At 37.4% G+C, this 14,551-nt stretch overlaps 1 protein-coding gene across 3 annotated transcripts in view; it reads left to right on the plus strand.

Moving 5' to 3' along the window:
• Positions 1-14,551, plus strand: part of TRRAP (transformation/transcription domain associated protein) — a 74,244-nt gene that overhangs the window by 16,656 nt on the left and 43,037 nt on the right. For 2 of the 3 annotated variants that reach the window (XM_015643017.3, XM_015643018.3), the window contains 14 exons: positions 1,204-1,382; positions 2,393-2,592; positions 3,345-3,562; positions 3,681-3,878; positions 4,308-4,568; positions 5,483-5,644; positions 5,954-6,050; positions 6,500-6,621; positions 8,083-8,253; positions 8,971-9,039; positions 12,781-12,900; positions 13,224-13,343; positions 13,701-13,865; positions 14,254-14,435. In XM_015643017.3, coding sequence (XP_015498503.1) covers positions 1,204-1,382; positions 2,393-2,592; positions 3,345-3,562; positions 3,681-3,878; positions 4,308-4,568; positions 5,483-5,644; positions 5,954-6,050; positions 6,500-6,621; positions 8,083-8,253; positions 8,971-9,039; positions 12,781-12,900; positions 13,224-13,343; positions 13,701-13,865; positions 14,254-14,435 — 2,264 coding nt within the window. The remainder of the gene's footprint in view (positions 1-1,203; positions 1,383-2,392; positions 2,593-3,344; positions 3,563-3,680; positions 3,879-4,307; positions 4,569-5,482; positions 5,645-5,953; positions 6,051-6,499; positions 6,622-8,082; positions 8,254-8,970; positions 9,040-12,780; positions 12,901-13,223; positions 13,344-13,700; positions 13,866-14,253; positions 14,436-14,551) is intronic. The other variant, XM_015643019.3, reaches the window with a different exon arrangement.

Here is a 14,551-nt window from a genome sequence, read left to right on the forward strand (position 1 = left end):
GTGATTCTTAAAATGCAGATTTACTGATTTCTCTGCTGTACTGAAGCTGATGAATTGAATACTTATAAATACTGTAGCTGCTGACATTTACCTCTTCTGCTAAGTTTAATTCAAACTAAGTTTTCCACAGGATTTTAACATCTAACTTTGATATAGAGCAATCTTCAGCTGCTTGGTGTTGAACAAGAAAGTGTTATCTGCTGAACACTTTGTATCTCTGAAAAGGAAATGTCAAAATACAAAGGGGGAAAAAAAAGTGGAATAAATTGGAAACAAGAAATCCTGTTTTTCATTCAGTGCCCTGGTAGACTTTTGTGGTCTGTCCAAAACTATTTTTTCTTTTCATTGAGATGCTGTGATAAAAACTTGGGGTGACAATTAGTTAAGTAAATGGAAGTACCAAAGAAGGAAAATGCCCTGGAAAATGCCTGCTTTGTAGCAGGGGCTTTTTGTGCATAAACTTATTAAGCATGGATGGTTAGATTTTACTTGCAACTGATAATTCGTTTCTTCATGCATTCCAGAACAATTTTTAATGCCCATCTCATTTATATTCCTTTCTTTTGTGGGAGAAGGATATACATATATATATATATATATATATATATATGTATATATATACTCACATACAAAATAGAAATTTTTCAAAGAGATAGACTCCCCTTTTCAATTATCTTCATATCTTAAAAGATTGATTTGAATTATTCTCAAATGTATTAAATTTTCTTGCGAAGGAAGAGTACTATTTCCATTAAATTACTGGTGTTTAGAAGTTGCTTTCAGGGACATTTCATCATGCATGGAAAGGTACCATTTATAGATGAGTATAAATGCATTGTATACATACAGTATAAAGGGATTAGGCACAGCAATTATTGCTGAAGGGACTGCAAGGAAAATTTCTTTTTGGGGAAGGAGAGAGAGTGAAGGTTTACCTCACTCATAACTTGAAATGCTTTCTGACCATGGAGGTAAATGTATCTGCCATGAAACTCAGCACAGAAGCACTCAGTACAAAAGCACAGAAAGTACCATGGCATTTTCCAGCCACACTCTTGGGTCTCTGCATTTCTTAACTTGGGCACTCCAAACTGTACATACTTTAAAAAGTTACTTTTAATATATATTAATGACCATTCCCTTGATTAATGACCTTATGGTAAATGCCAAAAGCAAGAATTGTTTCTAATTGTTCCATTCTAGGCAATTGAGACAGCCCTGGACTGTCTGAAGAGCGCCAATACGGAGCCCTACTACCGCAGGCAGGCGTGGGAGGTCATCAAGTGCTTCCTGGTGGCCATGATGAGCCTGGATGATAACAAACATGCATTATACCAGCTTCTTGCACATCCCAAGTATGACAGTTCTTTAAACGTAAATGTGTATGTAAAATTTATGGTGTCTTTGGAGCAACCTAGTTTAGGGACAGTGATTAGTCTGTGCAATTCATGGGGTTTTTTGCCTGCTGGCGAAAAGGAATTTTGTTAGCATGTTTTTTAATACCAATGGCATGTTAATGTTTCATAGTTTAATCTTCTTGCTCTAATTACAGTCCAGTGTATAATCTATTACATATGATCAATATGATTAATTTTAATTTCATTTATTTAAATAATTGGAATATTCTGCTGCTTAATTGTGTTTTAAAGATTAACTTGATGGTGACATTTTGTATGTACATCTAAGTTTTACTAAAGTGAAAAAAAATTTAGTTTCATTTAGTGACTAAGCTATAGCATAGTCACACACAACCTCTGTTTGTCTTCATGTGGGAGCCTTTTATTGAAGCTTTTCTTACATGTTTTGCAATTTTAGTCATTGATATTTCACGCGTTCATTGCTTTTAGACAACTTTAACATCTTTTCCCAAAAAGTGTGGGCTGACTTTGACTCTTACTATGTATTAAGTGTAGCTAAAGAGTATAGTAGCTTTCACAGTTTGGGCTTGTTAGACTTGACATAAATATAGCTTTGCAGTGAATAAGTTTTGTTGGGCAGTGATTTGATAAATAATGTTTCAATCGTTCAAGATTAAAATCAAATGTCATTTTAAAAAAGGAAAAAATGTTAAAATATTGAAAATGACATTCTGTAATTGAGTTGCAGTGTGATGCCTGTATACCTATTATTGTATATACGTGGCTATTCTGAGCCACTGGCTTTAAATATTCCTGATGAAATTGAGCTATCCATCATGCTGGAGACCAGTAGCTGACAAAATTAATATGGGCTGAGTGAACTGGTCTAGCTCTGTCAAAACGAGGGGAAAACAGGAGGTGGAAAAGGAGTGAGACATGGAGAGGAAACTCTCAGTGAAGTACCTGGCAGTGGCTGTGATGGAGCTGGGGGTGCTGCCCTTGGCAGTTCTGCTGAGCACAGTGTTGTGTTCCAGCTTCACAGAGAAGTCCATCCCCAGTGTGATCATCTCTCACCGCTACAAGGCCCAGGACACCCCGGCTCGGAAGACGTTTGAGCAGGCCCTGACCGGGGCCTTCATGTCGGCCGTCATCAAGGACCTGCGGCCCAGCGCCCTGCCCTTCGTGGCCAGCCTCATCCGCCACTACACCATGGTGGCCGTGGCTCAGCAGTGTGGTGAGTGCAGGGACACAGCTCCCAGGGCCTCCAGCAGAGGTGTGGAGAGCTCTGTGCTTCTACCCACAGCAGTTTGTTCTGAAAAGTCACAATATTGCAGTTGCTTCTGGGTAACTATACTGGATTTTTGTTTGCCAGGTGAATGATGTCTTAATTCTTTAGGGCAGTAGAAATTATTAAGAATATTTTAAAAAAACAATCAGTCATCTAATAATGCTCTGTAAATGCTACAGCCAATGAATTAACTGCATCATGGAACAGCTTATATAGTTCCAGAGCATTTGCGTAACTTAATACAGCACTATTTGCAGATGGTCTTTAATTGGGTTGTTTCCAGTTGTGGTTTTGAAGGACCTTTAGAGGAACTAAGTAAATGTTGGAGCACTGCAGTGTCTTATATCCATGAAGAAGACTTTTTGTTTGGGCTGTATGACAAGTAATTTGGTAAAAGGCATACTAGAAGCGTATCAGTCTTCACTGTCACATTAATGTAACTGGGATTTTTATGACTCTTCATTTTAATTAAATCTTCTTGCAGTGCATAGCCTAGTGCATAGAAGAAAATATTCAAGTAGATGTAATCTTTTTTTCTTCTAGGAGTCCATTTATATGCAAATAGGCACAGGGCTTACTGGTTTTGCCATCAGCTAGTCCAAGGAGTAGTAAAATCTAATTAAAGGACTATTCATATTGCAATATCCATTGTTTTATCTTTATTTCTCCTCCCCCCCGTTCCCTGTTACAAATTCCAGGTCCTTTCTTGCTGCAGTGCTATCAGGTTGGGAGTCAGCCTAGCACAGCCATGTTTCACAGTGAAGAAAATGGGTCAAAAGGCATGGACCCTTTGGTGCTTATTGATGCCATAGCAATCTGCATGGCATATGAGGAGAAAGAGCTCTGCAAAATAGGAGAGGTGGCCCTAGCAGTGATATTTGATGTTGCGAGCATCATCTTGGGTTCAAAGGAAAGGGTAAGATTTTTTTATGAAGTATTAAAATTGAGTTTCAGCCAGTGCAGTTTTGCTTCTAAAATTTTGGAGGCTACCAGTAAGCTGAGAAAAGGAAACTGATTCATTTCTTTGTTTCCAGGCTTGTCAGCTTCCCTTGTTTTCATACATTGTGGAACGTTTATGTGCTTGCTGTTATGAGCAAGCTTGGTATGCTAAACTAGGAGGTGTTGTGTCCATTAAATTTCTTATGGAACGGCTGCCACTGATTTGGGTCCTCCAGAACCAGCAGACTTTCCTGAAGGCACTTCTCTTTGTTATGATGGACCTAACTGGAGAGGTATGGAATGAATCAATTTTATCAATAGTGTGGGGAAAATTTCTGGTCTTAAATTCACACAGATTGAACTCTTAGTAATCTTGATTTTTCTGAACTTCAGAATGCATTTTACCTGCAAGAGCTAGTAGTGAATTCTAGTAATTTTAACTCAAACCAAGATCTGAAGTTAGGAATGAGATCATATTTTTTCACATAACTTTGCTGAAGTTTTTGAGATTACGCTTGCTGCTTTCAGAGTGGAAATGTACAGACCACATGTAGGTCACAAAAGAACACAGATTCACTAGCACTTACCACAGAATTACTAAGCTTAGTTGGAAATCAAAATCACAGGATTCATCAAAATCAAATTCTAAATTGATGAGTAATGCGTAGATTTGTGATCTTTGTTCTGTAATTAGCTGATAAGAATGATCTCTGATGCCTCAGGTTTCCAATGGAGCAGTTGCTATGGCAAAGACCACATTAGAACAGCTCTTGATTAGATGTGCAACTCCTTTAAAAGATGAAGAAAAAACAGAAGAAATCCTTGCAGCACAGGAAAAGTCTTTCCATCATGTCACACATGACCTTGTTCGAGAAGTGACCTCTCCAAACTCCACTGTGAGAAAACAAGCCATGCATTCCTTGCAGGTGCTTGCACAGGTCACTGGCAAGAGTGTCACAGTCATCATGGAGCCACATAAAGAGGTAAGCAGAAATATTTACTGAACTGGAGCTTAAAGTTGTTTTCCAGTTTGGATTTGCAGAAATGCTTTTCTTAGTATGTTTTTCCACACTGATGAATTAAGTTTGTAGCATTTTGATAGCATATGCCAATTGCTAAGTTTTGTTGTTCAAACATACACAATGGCTGGAGAGATTCATACAGCTCTGCCTGACTCTTGGCCAGTATTATTATGCCCCAAATTATGGGCTGCTCATCCTGCCACCTATCAGATATGGGCTAGGCCATACAGACACTGCACTTTGACACTCAGATTTGTTATTCTCTAAATATGTGGCATTATTACTATGCCTTTCCCTATCCAGAAAGAGACTATAAAGTTCAAAGCTGGTTGAAATAACTTTTGGCTAGATACTCCTTAAAGCTGATATTGTTTAGTCTTTTGGAAGATAATTGAATGCACACAAGTCTTAAGGGCCTTGACAATATTCCAAATTATACTGAGATGCTTCCTAATTGATATCTAACTTTGCAAAAGTCAGAAGTTGGTGTAATGGAAAAAAGTTACACAAACTTTTTTGGTTTTCTGATGTTTTAGGAGCTTAAAACATTCTTGTTTCTTGACTCTTTGAAATGCTTCAGTCTGAATTTCTTGGTTGTTCATGATGTAGTGTGAAGTTACTAAATATCATAGATCTGTTCATGGAGAATATGTATTAATTACATATTAAAGCACTGTTCTGCAAACTGACCATTAATCAAGGTAATTCAGAGAATTATTTTTTCTCTTGCTTACTTGTTTCTCAAGACACATTTGAAGGCACAATAGAAAATGGATACAAACCCACACCTATGACTAATGCTGTCTTCTCAGCGGCTGGATCTGTGGGGTCATTTCTGTAGCTACTAATTCAGTAATCTAAATTACATCATGTAGGTTCTCCAGGACATGGTTCCTCCTAAAAAACATTTGCTTCGGCACCAACCTGCAAATGCCCAGATTGGCCTGATGGAGGGAAATACATTTTGCACAACCTTGCAGCCCCGATTGTTTACAATGGATCTGAATGTTGTGGAACACAAGGTTTTCTACACAGAGGTACTTTCTTTTTATGTTCTCATCTTTGAATGTAGATAATTCTGTATGATGGTGTTAGTACTTTCATTGTTAAGAATACATATTTTTCTTTGTGCATTTTAAACTTTCACTGAAATGTAAGAATTTCCCTTTTGAAGCATCAAGTGAAATGTGCTTTGCCAGCAGCAGTTGATGCAGAAGATCCTCTGGTTTTGAGTTAAGACAAAACCAAGGTGCTGTGTATAAAAAGCTGTTTGTAAAGGTGGGAGTGAGGTAATGCTGTTTCAAATGTGAGTAGCAATATTAAAATTATTGTTGTTTTTTTTCCAGTTACTGAATTTGTGTGAGGCTGAAGATGCTGCCCTAATGAAACTACCTTGCTACAAAAGTCTTCCATCACTTGTACCTCTTCGAATTGCAGCCTTAAGTAAGTAAAACCTCCTAAACAAGACTTGATGCAGTTAAGTGCCCTTGTGAGCAATGGGCAGTCTGCTTCCTGAGATCAGCAGAAAACCTGAGCACTGGAAGACTGATGACTGCTCTCCTGAGGTTACAGTTTAATGGAGAGAATAATGGGAAAGTATCGCTGCCTTCTTAATGACTAGAATTCAGTTTTCTGAAAGGAACCCAAAATATTTTAAGATTAATTATGTTACAAAGCATTAGGTAAACTATAGAATGTTAACAGAATTATCATTCTTTTACTATTTTATGATGTCTGTTGATTTTGGCAATGCATACAGTGCTTTAGCTGTCTGCAATTTGAGATGACATAAAAAGGAACTATAAGAGAAGCGGTGTAGAATTAGGGTTTATTTTCTCCTCTCCTTTGAAATTGAGTTAACAAAGAGAACAAATTTACTTTGATATTTGCAGATGCTCTAGCTGCCTGCAATTACTTGCCTCAGTCAAGAGAGAAAATCATTGCTGCACTTTTCAAGGCACTGAATTCAACAAATAACGAGCTGCAGGAGGCAGGAGAAGCATGCATGAGAAAGGTGACTGTATTAAAACAACATTCCTTTTGAGGCCATTGTTCTGTCTGCTTTACTTCCTTGGTATAAGAGTTCTTGAAAAAATTCTCTTCAGGAAATACTATTGCTCTGTTCAGTTTTTGTTAGTGATGCTAATAAAAGTTTGTGTCAAGTGTGTTTGGGATTTGAACTTGGCCATAAGGAATTATCCAGGTTTTAATTAAGAATTATAAGCTCTTGGATAAGGACCATGATAAATCTTTCAGTCTTTCCTTCTTTCTGTTGGTTTGGTCTTTGTAAATGAGTCTTCTTTTCTAAATAGCATCAATCCTTCTCAGCTGTTTTGCAAATGTGCAGGCTTGGCTTTATTGTAAAAGCTCTTTGCATGTTTTGTCCATGTTCCTAAAAGAAGTGGTGGAGATCCCATGGTAGGTTTTGGAAAAACAAAGCAAGATGGTAATGTTAGACTCTGCATCACAGTGTGATGGTTACCTTAAGGAGCAGGACCCTGGCTGTCCTGTTGGAGGTCAGAATTGGTGTCCTTGACTGACACTGGCCTGTCTGTCCTGTGGATGCTGCATTATGATGTACAGAGGCTGGAAGGACAGGGAAAGGATATTCTTTCATCATGATTTGTTGTTCAATAACTGTGCCTAATTCTGATTCAGAAAGATTTTAATTCCATTCTTTCTTCTAAATGAAAAAAACCAAAACCAAACAAACAAAAAAACCAAACCAAAACTAATGAAATTACTTACAGCCTTGTTGTAATGCTGTGTAGATGGGCTGACATGGAACAGAGAATATAACACCAGTAATGCTGTGGTTTGCATTTGTTTGTGCCATTGACTGGCCAGCAGTTGTGTGTCTTTTCATGTCACTGTGGTCATGAGAGGGAATGCTTATTATTTATGGCTTGTTAACAACACAGTTGGGTTGAGAGGCAGCAAATAAGGGGTGTTCTGACCTGTACCTCACATTTGTCTGATTGTTTTTTTGGCTGTGATAAGCTCATGCCCATGGGGTATTTGGTTATGATAGGAAATATTCTCTGTGGCTGCCTGCAGCCAGGCTCTTTTGACCTTTTCTGTTTCTCAGGGTGCATGCAGATTGCAACACAGAAATTTGCTCTGTTGCCTTCAGCCATATTCACAGGCAGTTCTTAATAAATGGTCTAAGCAGTTTGTTCATAGCTGTGTATTTAATTTATGGCTGTAGCAGTTCTTTCAGTCTGTCTGTCAGTCAGTCTGTCTGTAATTATGATCTCCTACTTGATTATTTTATGGAATGTCCAGAAATACCTCAGAGCTTCCCAAGTCCATCTTGTCACTGTGTATATTTCCAGCACTAGATGTTGTTTGAATTGTAGCATTCTGAAGGAACAAAATAAGAGAAATCAAGTCAGCTTAATCTATTTTATGAAAAATGTTTGCACAAAAGTCACATCCTTCTCCACCTGTACCTTAATTGTGCACTTTCTTGCAGTTCTTGGAAGGAGCTACCATAGAAGTTGATCAAATTCATACCCACATGAGACCATTGCTGATGATGCTGGGAGACTATCGGAGTCTGACCCTCAATGTTGTGAATCGTCTGACATCAGTCACTAGACTTTTCCCAAACTCTTTCAATGATAAATTCTGTGATCAGATGATGGTAAGTCCATCCAAGTTTTTATTTTAGCTCTTCCAGAAGAAATTTTCTTCTAGCTACTATTTTTGTTGGTGAAAAATCAAAGAAGTTCAGTGCTGACTCAATGTATATGTTGGAAGTAAAAGGTTTTTGTTTCACAGTTAGTGAAAAAACCCAATTTCTTTAAACATTTTGAGTAAATTTCTAAAGGGCTGCTAAACCAAAAAGTTAAGAGATTTTTTTGCTTGGACAAATTTATCTTTAAGCAAGGTGCCATCAGCACCTTCAACAATTTTACTTCCCAATGCACTAAATCTGTTTTGGTGCTTTCTTGGTTTATAAAATTTTGGGAGGTATTACTCTGTTTATTTGCAGTGTTTAAACTGAATATGTGAATTCCTTATCCCCTGGCATGAATATTTCAATATTTAAATGCATACACATCAAGCAAGTCATCAAAGAAGCGTGAAACTCTCAGACTTAAGTTTTTTGTGTGTATGTGTGTGTGTGTATATATATATATATATATATATATACACACTTGTAATCCCTGCTTTATTGAATATGGAGAGGACTTCTAGCAACAGTAAACTTTTAAACTTGAGGGAATGAAAATAACTGATAATTCTTCCCTTTGTTTCTTTCAAAGAATTATTTCTGCCTCTACATTGTCTCTTGTAGCATATGCTAATATGGAACTGTCTAATTAGAAGAATAATACTAATTATCCTTCCTTTATAGCAACACCTGCGCAAATGGATGGAAGTTGTAGTTATTACACACAAAGGTGGACAACGAAGTGATGGAAATGTAAGTTAATGAATGCTTTTATGTGAGAAGAGAAGGAATAAGTAGTATTAAAGTTTTGGAATTAAAGAATTTATTCAGTTGTAAATGCTGCCATAACTGATTACACACTGGTGCTTTATTACAAGCTAACAGACTTGTTGAATTGAATATAGAATATTGAATATCTGTTGGAAGTCTCAGTAAGAGGAGGTTCTTATCTCCTGACAATGGTTACTTTAAAGACTGTTCTAGGTTAGTGTGGGAACAGCTCAAGCATTTCTTTTCCCCCTTAGGATTTTCTGCTTAGAAATCTGTTTTTCACTGGAATGGCTGATGAGATCAGCAGCATAATCCCCCTTTTTTCATTAATATGTTTGATATTCATACCATAGCCTTTAGAAAATTATACATAATGATAACATAATCCCTGTTAATTTAAAATTAAATTTATTAAAACCAAGTTCAATATTTACTTTGTGAGATCACATTAAAATCACTCTCCCAGTGAAACTAATGGCCTCAGTGTTGAAGCAGGGGAAGCTAATCAGTTCTCTTATAAATGGAAAACTTGTGCAGTGTGATGTCAATACTTTGTGCTCTTAGCAATACTGATGGGAATTCCTGCTTTGGTGCAGTTTCCTGTTCATTACCCATAATTCTATTAAAGTTTTAATAAATGCTTTTATTAAGTGTTGAGATTTATGCTTGCACCTAAGAAAAAATGGGGGGAATTCTATTAATATCTTTGTTTTTCAAATTAGAATGAAAATAAGTTTGCTTTCTCTTTCCCTTAAAACATGGAAATGGGCTTAATGGCTTTTCATTTCTCTTTCCTGTCATTACAAAGAAAGCTTTTAATCTGAATTTGGCCATTGCTTTATATTAGACCTAGATGATCTCTAAAGAAAGAGAATTAGATTGGTTTCTTATGTTTTAACTAAAACACTGTATTCTTCAGTTAACCTTATTTTATCCATGTCAGAGTAGTTCTAAGGCTTTCATATACTTTTGGGATTCACTTTTCCTCAAATGTCATGATTACAGATATCTTGCAGATCTTTTTATAGCAATTGTCCTTTAAACCACAATATGGTACCTACAGAACAGTTTTTATTTGTCACTCCCCTGCTTTTAATGTCTTTGGTTGATGTTTTCTGTGTAATTACGTGTTTAGAGAGATATATTGAGTGGGGGTACTCACCAGATACTTGAGAAGGAATCTGGTGTCACATCTTGAGGGAGAAGAGAAGTCTGAAAATGTTTCAAGTGGAATTGTGTCAATGCAAAGCTGATTGAATATTACTTTTCTGCTTCCTAGTTGTTTCCTTAAAAAAACCCCAACTCTAGGAAACAGCAGGAGGACACAGCTTGGTTTTTGTACAATTTGTACAGCTGTGGCAGGCTGTGTTCATGTGTCTGGATGTACATTGTGCTGTTGAAAAACTGTCTTCTAAATGTATAAAAACAGGCATGGTGAAACTGGTGGTCAGTTATTGTAGCTGGCATTTCACTTTCTCTCCTTTCTTCACGAGCCTAGTGAGATTCCAACATCTGAGACACTCATTACAAGCAGTGTTGGGGAGTGGGTTGGATCATTCAGGCTGTGTGGTTAAAGCACAGGAGGTGCTGAACACTCACTGGAGAGCTGAACTGAGCAGGAAAGCCCGATGTTCCCTACCTGTACTGGAGCTGTTCCAAGCATTTCATCCTTTCCAGCAGCACGGGATGAAGGTGACATGTGGTGATGGTGTCAGACAGTTCTCAGCATAGTGCAGATAGTGCTGGTCAGCAAGGCCTGTTAAGGAGTAGTTCAAAGGTCTGTGGAGTGAGTTTTCATATGTAAATGGTAACTAGAGACAAACTAAAAACTTAGAAGTGCTGCATGATGATAGCTGTTGTAACGATCCACACTGATGCCAGAATAACTAAGCCTTGTTCACCTAAATAATTTATGACAGGCCTGCTGTGATCCTGAGCTGTGATCTGGCTGTTTGGAGAAATGAACAAATTAAAACATAGTATGTTAAGTAGTGATTAAAATCTAATTTGTTGGTCCAGGGAATAAAATATATGATTTAAATCTTTCTTCCTCTCTTCCCTGCCTCTCCAAGGCATGGGATTTTGGGTCATGTCTGGTAATTGAAAGAATAAGTTTTGAGTAAATTGTTGCCTCCAGCTGTCCCTCTGGTGAGAGGGTGTAAATTTCCATGGTGGAAATTCTGCATTACAGCCTACGAGGACTTTATAGCTCTAGAGGACTTCATATCTTGGTAGCTCAAGTACTGAAAGTGGTTTTGTAATAGATGCTGGCCAAATTTGTCTTCAAAGATGCTAAAACATTGTTTCTCCTGACTTAATAATCTCTGTTATCTTTTTAATCAGTATAAATATTTGAGAAGCTATGTCTGATTAATGTAAAAGTAGAAAAAAGGATGCTTTTCATCCTAGTTCTTTGGAGGACAATTTGGAGCATGTGAGACGCTCATTGTCTCCATTCCTTCCGTTTGAGATGAGGAAGTTACTGAGCTGAAGTTAGACTGCAGCCTGAAGAATAGCATGTGCTGATTTGTACATTTATTTGATATTTTTGTGAGCTTTTTCCTTTCATGCTGTGACTTCTGTTTTGGTTCAGCCCTCCACGGAAGGGGTAGAGGTGAGAAACTCAGTGGAGGCACCAGGAACTTTTTTTGTTGTCATGGTTTCTTTTGTTGTTGTTTTGTTTGGTTTTATTTTTTCTTTTAACTTGTGGTTTGTTAGTTTTATCATTGTGTTTTGGGCACAGTGCATTGTGCCTTTGAGTGCAGTGCTGTGAATTGTCTTCTGTTTGTGGCAGAGCTGTTTTGATCACGTTGCTGTTAAGGATGTTGAGCATGTTTGTACCAGGAAGAGCAAGATTTTTAGTTTCTGTAAAGGCTTAAGTGGTTTCAAAAGGTTTTTATGTATTTTCAGCCCTACACTTCAGTCCCTGAGAGGAGTCTTGTGGGGTCTGTCTGGGCAGATCAGGTTAAAGGAGTGGAGCCTAATGCTTTGTGTTTAAATTCAGTTGAGAAAATGGATACTGCACACTGGAACTTGGTTTTAGAGAGATGTGAGGATGGATTTGTTGTTTTTTTTCCTTTCCTTTTCCTTACTGAAGGAAATCTGCACTCTAGCTAACTGAAATACAGGCTGTATTTAAATGACACAATGAAAAAAAAGAGTGAAATTATTTTTAACTCCCGGAGAATTTAATAATATCTAGTGAGAGAACAGAGCTGACTTTATAGTAACCAGCTGTTTGTGAGATTGGCTGAACAGTGCTGGGAGAAAGCTGAGTCTCTCTTTCTTCATGTGTAATCTGGGGGTGTGGGAGAAGTGGTTTAGGGAAAGTGGAAGGTTTATGGAAGGTCTGGCTGTTTGATGCATGGCCCACGTGGTGTAGAGCAGTGAGCACTCTGTAACTCCCCCATCAGCAGTATCATTCCAGTATTTAGCTTTTGCCTGTAAAACACCACTCTACTGGCAAGGAAAATAAAATTTAAACCATGATATTACCAGAGGGGGCAGGGCAGACTTCCACAAATGCAATTTTTTTCATGCATTTTATGGAAAGTAGGTGCTGTGTGTATGTTAACCCTTTGCATCTGGCTGCTGGCTATGCTAATACAGAAGGAAAAAAAGAAGTAAAATGTGTGAAGTAAAAAAAAAAAGAAGTAAAAAAAAACAACCTGTTTTTATACATTCTAGCCAGTAATATTTAATTGTGTTTCTTTTTACCTGTAGGAAATGAAGATTTGTTCAGCAATTATAAATTTATTCCATCTGATCCCAGCTGCCCCACAGACTCTGGTTAAACCTCTCCTGGAAGTTGTTATGAAAACAGAACGAGCAATGTTAATCGAGGTAAAAGTGGAAGTTAATATTGCCAAAATTTTTGCTTTATAGTCTTAAACATTTTAGTATATTATAATTATAATATTTTAAATATGGTGTGAGAAAATTTGATATAATAAATATGCTCTTCAAACCTTTAGGAGGTATTAACATTTGTCTTGAAACCTTTAGAAGTGAAGTTTTGAATGTGTGCATAAATTCTCATTGTGCAAGTTCTGAACATTTTGTATCTGCATAAATGCCAAGTCAAATGTATTTTATTGAGTGGTAGTAAATTAGTGGTAAATACTCTATACTCTGCATTTTTAATTTAAGTTTAATGAATTTTTCAGGCTGGCAGTCCATTCAGGGAACCACTGATAAAGTTTTTGACGCGTCATCCCTCCCAGACTGTGGAGCTGTTCATGATGGAAGCCACTTTAAATGATCCACAGTGGAGCAGAATGTTTATGGTAAACTGTGGGGGGGGAGGAGCAGAAAAAACCCCTCAACTTGACAAATCTGATGAACAAAAAGGTTTCATCTTTTCCATTTTTTTTTTTTCCTGTATGACCTTCTAGTCCTTAATCATGGTCTTACTCTTGACTTCAGGATTCCTGTTCCTGGTTTTGTATTTGTTTGTCCTGAGGTGTTGATTTTATACCTTTCCAGATCATGTAAGGCTCTTACTGAAGTGTAGATGTTCTTTTTATATACGTGAAATATAACCTCTGCAACTTTAGTGTGGAATATAAAAGCTACAGGATGATATAGTTGCCTGGTATTTTGGCTTTTAAAGGTTATTAAAATTATTTCTTCCCCTTTTGCAGAGTTTCTTGAAACATAAAGATGCCAAACCTCTGCGGGATGTACTGGCAGCTAATCCCAACCGATTTATCACCCTGCTGCTGCCTGTGGGTGCCCAGGCAGCCGTGAGGCCTGGCTCCCCCAGCACCACCACAATGCGCCTCGACCTGCAGTTCCAGGCTATCAAGGTATCCATTCATCCGTGTTGGTCTCTGCTCTGGACAGTTGCAACCACTTCAGCTACATGCCTTTTACATCCAGGCTTTGTGTCTGTGTGTGTGTGTGTGTTACAGCTCATGGAAAACCACTTGTGAAAATGTGGAGTGTTTGTAGTCAGAAAAGAGACTTAAATTAAATATGCTTTTTTTGTCAAGGAGGATACAAGAGGAAAGCATGACAACAGAAACAGAAATTTACTTTTCTTAATCTAAACTATTTTATGTTTCATTCTTTTGTTTTGCTGTTGAATATTTTAGAGACCTTAATTGAGTTTAAGCAAGTGCTTGTATATCATTGTTTCTCCTGACAGATCTCTTGTGTGTTGACTGTGCATTTGTCTTGTTTTGCTTTGGACAGATCATAAGTATTATTGTTAAGAATGATGAATGTTGGTTAGCAAATCAACACTCCTTGGTGAATCAACTGAAACGTGTTTGGGTGAGTGAAGCTTTTCAGGAGAGACATAGGAAGGAGAACATGGCTGCAACGAACTGGAAAGAGCCCAAGCTGCTGGCCTATTGCTTACTGAATTATTGCAAGTATGTAAAAATCTTTTTTCCTAGACTCTGCATATATTTATTAAATTTTAATTTTGAAAATACTGTAAGGATATATAAGGCTACTAAAAATGGTTTGCAGTTATTGAAGAGAAAGT

Source organism: Parus major, chromosome 14, assembly GCF_001522545.3.
Source record: "Parus major isolate Abel chromosome 14, Parus_major1.1, whole genome shotgun sequence".
Taxonomy (NCBI): Eukaryota; Metazoa; Chordata; class Aves; order Passeriformes; family Paridae; genus Parus; species Parus major.